Here is an 11402-nt window from a genome sequence, read left to right as displayed (position 1 = left end):
CATTGTAATGTTTTCTTTATTACTGAACTGTGTTAAACAGCACATACGTAACATTTATCTGTGCAAATACATTTGAGTACCATAACAACAATGAACAAACTCAAAAACATCCCCTTTTTATTAATCATTAATGAATACAATAATAGTCAAAATACAGTATATATATATATTACTTGTGTCAAATAAGAGGGTGACAGTGCTTCTTCTAACGGTTATACTGACAGTCTGACAGGGGAGCGACAGAGGAGTGACAGGTTGATTGAAGCAGGCATGGCCATCTTTAGAGGCCAGGTCATAATCATATTTGATTGTGAGACAATGTTAAAGTAAATGTGTTAGGGCAGTAAGTGCTTATATATAACTCTCTGTATATCCCAGCCTTCTCAAATGTACATATTTTTATGTGAATCCTTAAAGGCGTGTCTGTAAGATGAGGACCCAAGAGGCAGGAGACAACAGAGTCTGTTCCACACAGAGCACATACAGTATAAAGTAAATACAAAATTAAATAGCTTCAGGGCTGTATAAATCTAAGCCTTGGGGTTTTAAGTAGTGCTGTTGGGATTATTTATCCGTCTATGGTAGTTAAGTGATTGATTTATATCAATGATTGGACAGAGAGTCCACTCATCATGATATGCTGGTCTGAATCAGTCAGTCCCTGGTTATAGCTTAACCAGTGCAGCACGGTAGACTTCCAAGGCCCTGATTTCAATACCCCTGGTTTACTGACTAATATTGACAAATCCAATCCTTCTCATTTTAGTCTCTTAGTTACATAGGCAAGGCAAAAACTGTGCCATCCTCACAGCAACTCTCTCCATCTGCCCCCTGATGATCACCGACCATACAGGCAACAGACTAGAGAAATCCATTTGCTTTGGAAGCCTGTCAAGCACATGGCAATTCAAGACGCAGTCCAGAGCTTTACTATATTTTCAGCCAGTAGTTTTGAAGGTGGTGCTCAGTAGCCAAAACGGTTCCCCGTTTTTTGTGCAGCCTACTACGTCATCCAACTGTGTACTACCTCATCCATTTTGTGTGATTATGTTATGAATTTTGCAATTTGAATGATATCATACAAATTTTGCAATTCATGTGATATGTTACAAATCCAATTTGTGTAATATGTTACGAATTTCAACGCCTCATTAGAAAACTGAGGAAATGCCTCCTCCCTTCTTCAAGAAGCTCATCAATGATCTGAAGTGATTGATAACAAGACTGAAATAAATATGGTGGAAAGGAACCTTACTTTCACCTTTCCTGTCTGTCAAAATGGTGGTGATGATCAGTTGACAGGCAGATGATAATGATCCGATGACACAGGCAGCAGAAAGGCCAGAGAAATGTACACAAGTGTACAGTAGGCCTACAACCGGTGAACTTTTGAAATAGGAATTGAGCAGGTACCTGTCCTCTAGACCTACTCTTGGTAACCTAAACACCATGTCAGTTTAAATACCGGTAATGACACCTCTCCCTATCTTCACATCACCGTCAAATCACTGTATAGCAGATACTGTACTATTGACATAGCTTACGTTAGTGATTTCTCAATTACATACACTATGTATATAAAAGTACGTGGACAAATGAGTGGATTTGGCTATTTCAGCCACACCTGTTGCTGACAGGTGTATAAAATCGAGCACACCGCCATGCAATCTCCATAGACAAACATCGGCAGTAGAATGGCCTTACTGAACAGCTGTGACTTTTAACGTGGCACTGTCATAGGATGCCACCTTTCCAACAAGTCAGTTAGTCAAATTTCTACCCTGCTAGAGCTGCCCCGGTCAACTGTAAGTGCTGTTATTGTGATGTAGAAGCGTCTAGAAACAACAATGGCTCATCCGCGAAGTGGTAGGACACACAAGCTCACAGAACGGGACCAGCGAGTGCTGAAGAGCTTAGCGTGTAAAAATCGTCTGTCCTTGGTTGCAACACTCACAACCGAGTTCCTAACAGCCTCTGGAAGCAAAGTCAGCACAATAACTGTTTGTCAGGAGCTTCATGAAATGGGTTTCCATGGCCGGGCAGCCGCACACAAGTCTAAGATCACAATTATCAATGCCAAGCGTTGGCTGGAGTGGTGTAAAACCCGCCACCATTGAACTCTGAAGCAGTGGAAATGCATTCCCTGGAGTGATGAATCACGCTTCACCATTTGGCAATCCGACAGACGAATCTGGGTTTGGCGGATGCCAGGAGAATGCTACCTGCCCCAATGCATAGTGCCAACTGTAAAGTTTGGTGGAGGAGGAATAATGGTCTGGGCCTGTTTTTCATGGTTCGGGCTAGGCCCCTTAGTTCCAGTGAAGGGAAATCTTAACGATACAGCATACAATGACATTCTACACGATTCTGTTTCCAACGTTGTGGCAGCAGTTTGTGGAAGGCCCTTTCCTGTTTCAGCATGACAATGCCCCTGTGCACAAAATGAGGTCCATAGAGAAATGGTTTGTCGAGATTGGTGTGGAAAAACTTGACTGGCCTGCACAGAGCCCTGGCCTCAACCCCATCGAACAGCTTTGGGATGACTTGGAACGCCGACTGTGAGCCAGGCCTAATCACCCAACATCAGTTCCGACCTCAGTAATGCTCTTGTGGCTGAATGGAAGCAAGTCCCGCAGCAATGTTCCAACATCGAGAAAGCCTTCCCAGTAGAGTGGAGGAAGTAAAGGGGGACCAACTCCATATTAATGCCCATGGTTTTGAAATGAGATGTTTGACAGGCAGGTGTCTTTTTTTATCATGTAGTGTATATTAGTGACTACTCAAGGGCAGGTTTTGATAGTGAGAGGCATAGTGGGTAATGTATACTTTTCAGGAAACTGGTATCAAACCCTGGTCCTCAACTCTGTGCATTCGCCCAGTCTAGTCTGGGAGCAACATGTAGTTAATCTAGGTCTCAGGCAAGGTTACCCATCATCATATGAGCCTACCGTAGGTAAAGGCAGACAAGTGCATTTATCAAATGGTAGGCTACTTACTGTAGGCTTACTGCTCAATGAGCAGGTGAAGGCCTTTATATGGTGTTTGCTATATCCTACTGTTAAAAGGCCATTCTGGACAATGTATATTTCTAAAAAAGTAAAGGATGGGCCGGACATTATGCTAGTATACAGCAGTATATACATAAATCACACACATCACATTATCAACATGATCATCTTCATCTTCATCATCAGGCGTTCCGCCTATTCGTTCCAGATGAGCGTCCTGTCTCGTGATCGGGTCTATATTTTAACCAGCAGATCAGCCACGTGACGACCACCGAGAACATGGCTAGGATGCTGGCCACCGACAGGCAGATTGGTCCCGCGGGCGAGGGCGGGCTGCTGTGACTGTGCACGAAGATCAGGCCCATGAAGAGCAGAACCAGCATGGACAGAAAGGAGAAGATCACGCACACACAGCCCGTAGTAAGGGCAACCCGCTTGCAGCTCTGACAGCTTCCATAGCGCACCGAGTCCTGGGAAAGGGTAGTGGCAGTGGACAAGGTAGTGGAGGGGGTAGCTTGGCTCGTGGACGCCCCCGATGCCTCCTCGCGCCTGAGGGCGACGAGTGCGGGGTGCAACCGGGGAGGGTAGAGGGGCAAAGCATCCTGAGGCAGAGGATCAGAGTCAATGTACAAGGGGAAATCCTCCGTTACCTTGGTATTATTGGGTAGGTTTTGTATCCGATAGTCCGGTACGGGTGTCCTGTGGCGACATATAGGGCAGCTGATGCGCCATGGACGCTCCTCGCGGAGATGGAGAGTGTTCAGACACTCCTCGCAAAATGTGTGCAAGCATTCTAAAATCTTGGGCGCGCGACGGTCAAGGTCGAAATAATTGTAACATATTTTGCATTCATACTCCTCGTACGGGAATGCTGTCTCCAGGCTGCTCGGGTGTTCTGCTCCACTGGATGCTGAATCTACCTCTGCCATGTCATCTTTCGCCGATCACATTCTCTACGAACACAAAGGAGCCGACAGGCAGAGATGCTGATGACGGTGTTCGTCTATCCCCCGTTCATAAAAACGCCATCATCTCTCTGATGAATTGTATAGCCGACGTTGAAATTGTTGATATATTTGTATAATCCCCACGACGTCAAAAATTTAAATCCAGTTGTATCCCCTCATCATCAGTGTTCATATCCGCTGGTTAAAAATACATGGGTCTGATTTTACGCTTCGGGTGTGGAATCGGTGATGTAATGCTCGTGACGACTCTTCGATGCGAGGGTTGGTTAATCCGCCGGAGTGATCTGTGCTCAAGCCGCATTGAGAGGAGACAGTGAGGCGGCTATTGACACACAGTTCATGGTTGTTATCTTTCCTATCGGTTGGTGGAAACCGCCCGGGTTGAAAGGAGAGGCCAATAGACACCGTTTTCAGTCCTCTCTGGGAGTCAGACCGAGAGGAGATGTAGAGATAACAAGGTCCGTTGCCATCATGCCAGACAGAAGAAATGTGCCATAATTAAATCAAAACATCTCATGAGTTTACACGATAGACTGTCAAAAAGTCAAAGTTCCATATTGGTCCCCCTGTGACATGAACTGTGTTCATACTGTTTTGTTTGATATCCTCCTGAGACCCAGCAATTAATTGTTGTCCTCTCTAGTGTACATCAGTTCTTGATCCGTATCTCTGAGGCCATACAAGACACTGTATTCAGTCCTGCTTTTCAGTGATATCAGGTGTGGGTGTGTGACCTTGACAACTTTATCTTCCTGGTTCTAAACAAAAATGTCTTCCATCAAAATTAGGACATTTGAAAATAAGTGTGTGTAGCCTAATTATTATTTCTAATTTTTACGAGTTTTATATTCAAACTGTTTCTAGTAGGCCTAAGTAAATATCTCAGGAATAGTTTAGTGAGTTGTCAGGACTGTGTAAAACATTTTCACATTAAATATGAGCTAAATATGAGTTTATCAAGAAATATTCTCTGTAGTGGACACCCGGATGCCGCAACTACGTTTTTCACTTACTGTAGGCTACCCATGGACTGTAATCAAAGGCAGTACAGTATGAAGATAAACTGATCACACTTGTAGGCAATGTCGTGACAACGTTGGCTAGCAAAGCTCTTGCGTAGAAACAATTCGGTTGCATTCCAAACACTCTCCACTCAGCCCTCAAATTAAGTGGACACTTCTGATGACGTGTCATGACGTCTGTTTACACTTGCAGGACTAGGGTCGAGGGAGGAAGGAATTCATTTTAAATGGACCGCCCTTGCCCGGAAAATTGTCATTCGTTCATCCCGCGACAATTGTGTTTTCATCCACCGGCATACACCGGTAGCTTGTGGGTGCTGTATGTATATGCATTACCGTCAATTATGTTAACTACTTATATTAACTATATAATTATTAATATACGCGTACTGTATGATAGCTAGCAAATTAATTACCTAACTAACGCTAGCCTGCCTAGCTACTTCTGAAGGAAAATATTGAATTTCTACAATTTCCAAAAGCTAACCAAACAAAAACATCATTACCTTTACGAGAAGTGTTTGTGCATTCGTAGCACAATTTCTAATTCATTTACATTCGTTTTTACTGACACTTGTATGTTGACTCAATATTGACATTAAAGTTTTGGCGGACTTCTCTTTGCATACGTGTACAATCATCGCAAATTGAATTATGGGGCGTTTCAGGCCCTGAAGTGAACATAGTTGTACACTCGCAAACTCCATTAAAAACGAGGGTCGAGGGGCCTACATTGCAAACCTCCCTTGCTTGGCTAATCATTTGGACTGACGACAAATATGGCCCCGGAGTTTTCCCCAAGGGCATCAAGCGAGGGTGAGTGGACAAAGGTCTTTCACGAGTTTGAAAGGCAGCCTTCATCATGGCCACTCCAATACCTTGACTGTGTTGTCCTTAAGCCATTTTGCCACAACTTTGGAAGCATGCTTGGGGTCAAGCTTTAACTGATGTCTTGAGATGTTGCTTCAATATATCCACATAATTTTCTATCCTCATGATGCCATCTATTTTGTTAAGTGCACCAGTCCCTCCTGCAGCAAAGCACCCCCACAACATGATGCTGCCACCCCCGTGCTTAAGGGATGGTGTTCTTTGGCTTGCAAGCCTCCCCCTTTTCCTTCAAACATAACGATGGTCATTATGGCCAAACAGTTCTATTTTTGTTTCATCAGACCAGACCACATTTCTCCAAAAAGTACGATCTTTGACCCCATTTGCAGTTGCAAACCATAGTCTGGCTTTTTTTTATGGTAGTTTTGGAGCAGTGGCTTCTTCTTTGCTGAGCAGCCTTTCTGGTTATGTTGATATAGGACTCGTTTTACTGTGGATATAGATATTTTTGTGCCTGTTTCCTCCAGCATCTTCACAAGGTCCTTTGCTGTTGTTCTGGGATTGATTTGCACTTCTCGCACCAAAGTGCGTTCATCTCTAGGAGACAGAACGCGTCTCCTTCCTGAGCAGTATGACGGCTGCGTGGTCCCATGGTGTTTATACTTGTGTACTATTGTTTGTACAGATGAACATGGTACCTTCAGGCGTTATGAAATTGCTCCCAAGGATGAACCAGACTTGTGGAGGTATACAAAAAAAAGAATCTGAGGTCTTGGCTGATTTCTTTTGATTTTCCCATAATGTCAAGCAAAGAGGCACTGAGTTTGAAGGTAGGCCTTGAAATACATCCACAGGTACACCTCCAATTGACTCAAATGATGTCAATTAGCCTATCAGAAGCTTCCAAAGCCATGACATAATTTTCTGGAATGTTCCAAGCTGTTTAAAGGCACAGTCAATTTAGTGTATGTAAACTTTTGACCCTCTGGAATTGTGATACAATGAATTATAAGTGAAATAATCTGTCTGTAAACAATTGTTGGAAAAATTACTCGTGTCATGCACAAAGTAGATGTCCTAACCGACTTGCCAAAACTATAGTGTGTTAACAATACATTTGTGGAGTGGTTGAAAAACAAGTTTTAATGACTCCAACCTAAGTGTATGTAAACTTCCAACTTAAACTATATATTTTATTAGACCCATTGTCTTCATGTTCAATATCATTTATTGAATAAAGGCATGTAAGCATAGCCTTATCCCCATTTGGCCTCATTAGGCGATATGTTTAAAAAAAATATTAAAAGACTAAAACAAGTTAAGATTCACACCTACCCTGCATATATACTACATTTTCATCTCAGTTATAGGCCAATTAGCATAAACTATTAGAAATCGTTACCAATCTTTCAAAAAGTAAATATAAGGGTGTGATGGCCCCTCCCTACTCTGTCTACTGGGTTTTGCTGTGCTTACTTCCTGCAGGAGATTAGTGGGCGGAGTACGAGAGGTGGGCACAGCTGGGAAGGTCGTCAGTCTGATTGGGCACACCTGTGAAAGCTCTGCAGTGGCATAAAGGCACTGTTTCCCCGATCAGCAAGAGATTCCTCTCTCCATGCATACCGTTGGTTGTTTCATTGTGTCTTTAGCAGTTGAGACCTAATTTACTGACCTTCATGCCTCATCTGATTATTGTTGAGTGTTTACTTTATTTATGGAATTAATTCATGTTGTTATTCCTTTACTCAGTGTGTGGTTTCCCATTGTGTGTTACTATCTTGAGCCAGGTTGTAACAAGGGTTTTAAAAACAGTGGCTGATCGTATCACCTAGTCTAAAGGTCAGGAGACCCATGGGGCGGCGCACCACTGGCCCAGTGTCGTCCGGGTTAAGGGAGGGTTTGGCCAGCAGGGATGTCCTTGTCCCATCGCACACTAGTTACTCCTGCGGCGGGCCGGGTGCAGTGCACGCTGACACAATCGCCAGGTGTAGTGTGTTTCCTCCGACACATTGGTGCGGCTGGCTTCCGGGTTAAGTGGGCATTGTGTCAAGAAGCAGTATGGCTTGGTTAGGTTGTGTTTCGGAGGACGCACGGCTCTTGAACTTCGCCTTTTCCGACCGAGTCCGTTAGGGAGTTTCAGCGATGAGACAAGACTGTAACTCCCAATTGGATACCACAAAATTGGGGAGAAAAGGGGTAAATAAATACATGAACACGTCTGGCTTTGACAGCTCGGTGCTCCTGGCTTATCCCGCACCTGCACACCTCTGTGGGATGCTCGGGGTCGCTAACATACTCTGTCAGAGTCTGTACCTGGCAGTCTATTCTCATACACCTCATAGGCTACTGTATGAGAATAGACTGGCAGGCACAAACAAACTGCTTAAATATCTGGTCTGGAGCTTGTGGCCAAGTTCCAGAGGGCATGGGGTCTGTTCCCCATCGCCGCCGCCAATCAGAACGGAAACTGGGCGCACCCTCTGCGGGAGACCCTGCTCTGGGATGCGGACGCACCTGACACTTGCTTGACTGCGGTGCAGTAAATGGGCACACTATTACCAATGAACAGGACAGCAACTCAAATTACAAACACAAGGAAACTCAATACAATGTTGTAAGTGTAAACTTTTCTATGAGATTTGAATGAGATATTGAGTTGGAGAAACAGAAGAAAGTAAGCTCCCACTGGGTTAAAACTGGTTGAATTGACGTTGTTTCCAAGTCATTTCAACCAAAACAGTCAATGTGATGATGTTGAATCAACTTGGAAAAAAGTGGATTGGCATAAAGTCATCAATGTAAGGCAAATTGTGTATTCAAATGGGACATTACATAGCCTATGACAACTCAACCAAATGTGAATTGATGTCTGTGCCCAGTGGGCTATAGGCTACCTTCCCAGGGCAAGCATTAGGGTGCCTGGGTAGCCCTCCTTTCCCAACCAAATCAAATATTTAAATATTGGTCATTTATTTGGCTGAGATGTTCACCTACAGAAAGACACATCAATCTCAGATAAAGCATCTGAGTGAGCAAAACATCTCCCTTCTGTCTCAGTATGTGTATATCTGATGCTGTCTGATCAAAAAAAGTATGGCATCTCATTCTCTTGTCGGCCAAACCACATCAGATACATGGACTACGACAGAATTAGACGTTTATCCATGTTTCTCACATTTCTAACTTGTTCCAAAGTGTTTAAGGTTAAGTTTAGTCATTATCTCCAAAATCTTAAGGGTAAGCATTAACTCCGGAGGGTTAAGGTTTGGGATAGGCTTTACACCCAAATTTCAAAAACATTGGACATGCAACCTTTGGCAGATGCTTACGCCCATCTGCCTGAAACCTACTTGAAGGTAATATGGCTCACTGTTGCCCCTAGTGGCCGGTTTCCACGTCATCTCCTGACATGGATGGACGTCCAATACTGACTTGTATCACTGAGGATGGACGTCCATCCTCAGTGATACAAGTCAGTATTGGACGTCCATCCTCAGTGATACAAGTCAGTATTGGATGTCCATCCTCAGTGATACAAGTCAGTATTGGACGTCCATCCTCAGTGATACAAGTCAGTATTGGACGTCCATCCTCAGTGATACAAGTCAGTATTGGACGTCCATCCTCAGTGATACAAGTCAGTATTGGACGTCCATCCTCAGTGATACAAGTCAGTATTGGACGTCCATCCTCAGTGATACAAGTCAGTATTGGACGTCCATCCTCAGTGATACAAGTCAGTATTGGACGTCCATCCTCAGTGATACAAGTCAGTATTGGACGTCCATCCTCAGTGATACAAGTCCATCCTATTGGTCAGTATTGGGCGTCCATCCTCAGTGATACAAGTCAGTATTGGACGTCCATCCTCAGTGATACAAGTCAGTATTGGACGTCCATCCTCAGTGATACAAGTCAGTATTGGACGTCCATCCTCAGTGATACAAGTCAGTATTGGACGTCCATCCTCAGTGATACAAGTCAGTATTGGACGTCCATCCTCAGTGATACAAGTCAGTATTGGACGTCCATCCTCAGTGATACAAGTCAGTATTGGACGTCCATCCTCAGTGATACAAGTCAGTATTGGACGTCCATCCTCAGTGATACAAGTCAGTATTGGACGTCCATCCTCAGTGATACAAGTCAGTATTGGACGTCCATCCTCAGTGATACAAGTCAGTATTGGACGTCCATCCTCAGTGATACAAGTCAGTATTGGACGTCCATCCTCAGTGATACAAGTCAGTATTGGATGTCCATCCTCAGTGATACAAGTCAGTATTGGACGTCCATCCTCAGTGATACAAGTCAGTATTGGACGTCCATCCTCAGTGATACAAGTCAGTATTGGACGTCCATCCTCAGTGATACAAGTCAGTATTGGACGTCCATCCTCAGTGATACAAGTCAGTATTGGACGTCCATCCTCAGTGATACAAGTCAGTATTGGACGTCCATCCTCAGTGATACAAGTCAGTATTGGACGTCCATCCTCAGTGATACAAGTCAGTATTGGACGTCCATCCTCAGTGATACAAGTCAGTATTGGACGTCCATCCTCAGTGATACAAGTCAGTATTGGACGTCCATCCTCAGTGATACAAGTCAGTATTGGACGTCCATCCATGTCAGGAGATGACGTGGAAACCGATTCCATATGTGTTATTTTATAGTTTTGATGTCTTCCTTTTTATTCTACAGTGTAGAAAATAGTACTAATAAAGAAAAACCCTTGAATGAGTAGGTATGTAACAACCTTTGACTGGTACTGTTTGTCACCAGTTGTAAATGTACCATTAATCTCCATAATTTGGTTACATTAATGTCTTTCAATGCATGTATTAATTACAGTCATTTACCATTCTCAGAGTGGAAACTGTTTTTACAGATTTCAAAACCTGCTACACTTGTGAGAAACACGTTTTTGGTTTATTTCATAACCATAATGTATGAGTTTTGACAATTATTTAATTGTCTTCTGTTTGGAGCAATGAGCATGTCTGGTTTCTCTGTCCTGTTAATGTTGAGGAAGCGTGCAGGCCTAATCACACATAGAAGTAGACCTACACTCTTAGAAAAAAGGGTTCTTCAAATTTCTTATATTAAGCAAACCAGACCACACAATGTTCTTTCTTTAAAAACTTTTTTTTTTTTTTTTACAAATAGCCAGGGGCACACTCCAACACTCAGACGTAATTTACAAACAAAGCATTTGTGTTTAGTGAATCTGCCAGATCAGATGCAGTAGGGATGACCAGGGATTCTCTCTTTTAAGTGTGTGAATTACACCATTTTCCTGTCCTGCTAAGCATTCAAAATGTAATGAGTACTTTTGGGTGTCAGGGAAACTGTATGGGGAACCTTCTTTAGGAATGTAGTGGAGTAAAAGTTGTCAAAAATATAAATAGTAAAGTACAGATACCGCCCCAAAATACTGAAGTTGTACTTTAAAGTGTTTTTACTTACGTACTTTACAACACTTGTCACAACTGGATCTGCCGCACATGGTTCTGTTTCTCTTTTCCTACCATCACACATTGGATGTCCTGATGGTGACTACGACTACCACA

General features: G+C 43.3%; 1 protein-coding gene across 1 annotated transcript; it reads right to left on the bottom strand.

Annotated features, from left to right (window-relative positions):
• On the bottom strand, positions 1–4234 carry LOC127908738 (E3 ubiquitin-protein ligase RNF186-like). The gene has a single exon (XM_052467896.1). It carries the CDS (start codon positions 3935–3937, stop codon positions 3191–3193), a length of 747 nt encoding a protein of 248 aa, XP_052323856.1. The 5' UTR covers positions 3938–4234; the 3' UTR covers positions 1–3190.
• Between the last annotated feature and the right edge of the window lie 7168 nt (positions 4235–11402).

Source organism: Oncorhynchus keta, chromosome 18 (assembly GCF_023373465.1).
Source record: "Oncorhynchus keta strain PuntledgeMale-10-30-2019 chromosome 18, Oket_V2, whole genome shotgun sequence".
Lineage (NCBI taxonomy): Eukaryota > Metazoa > Chordata > Actinopteri > Salmoniformes > Salmonidae > Oncorhynchus > Oncorhynchus keta.
This window is presented reverse-complemented; position numbering and strand designations above follow the sequence as displayed.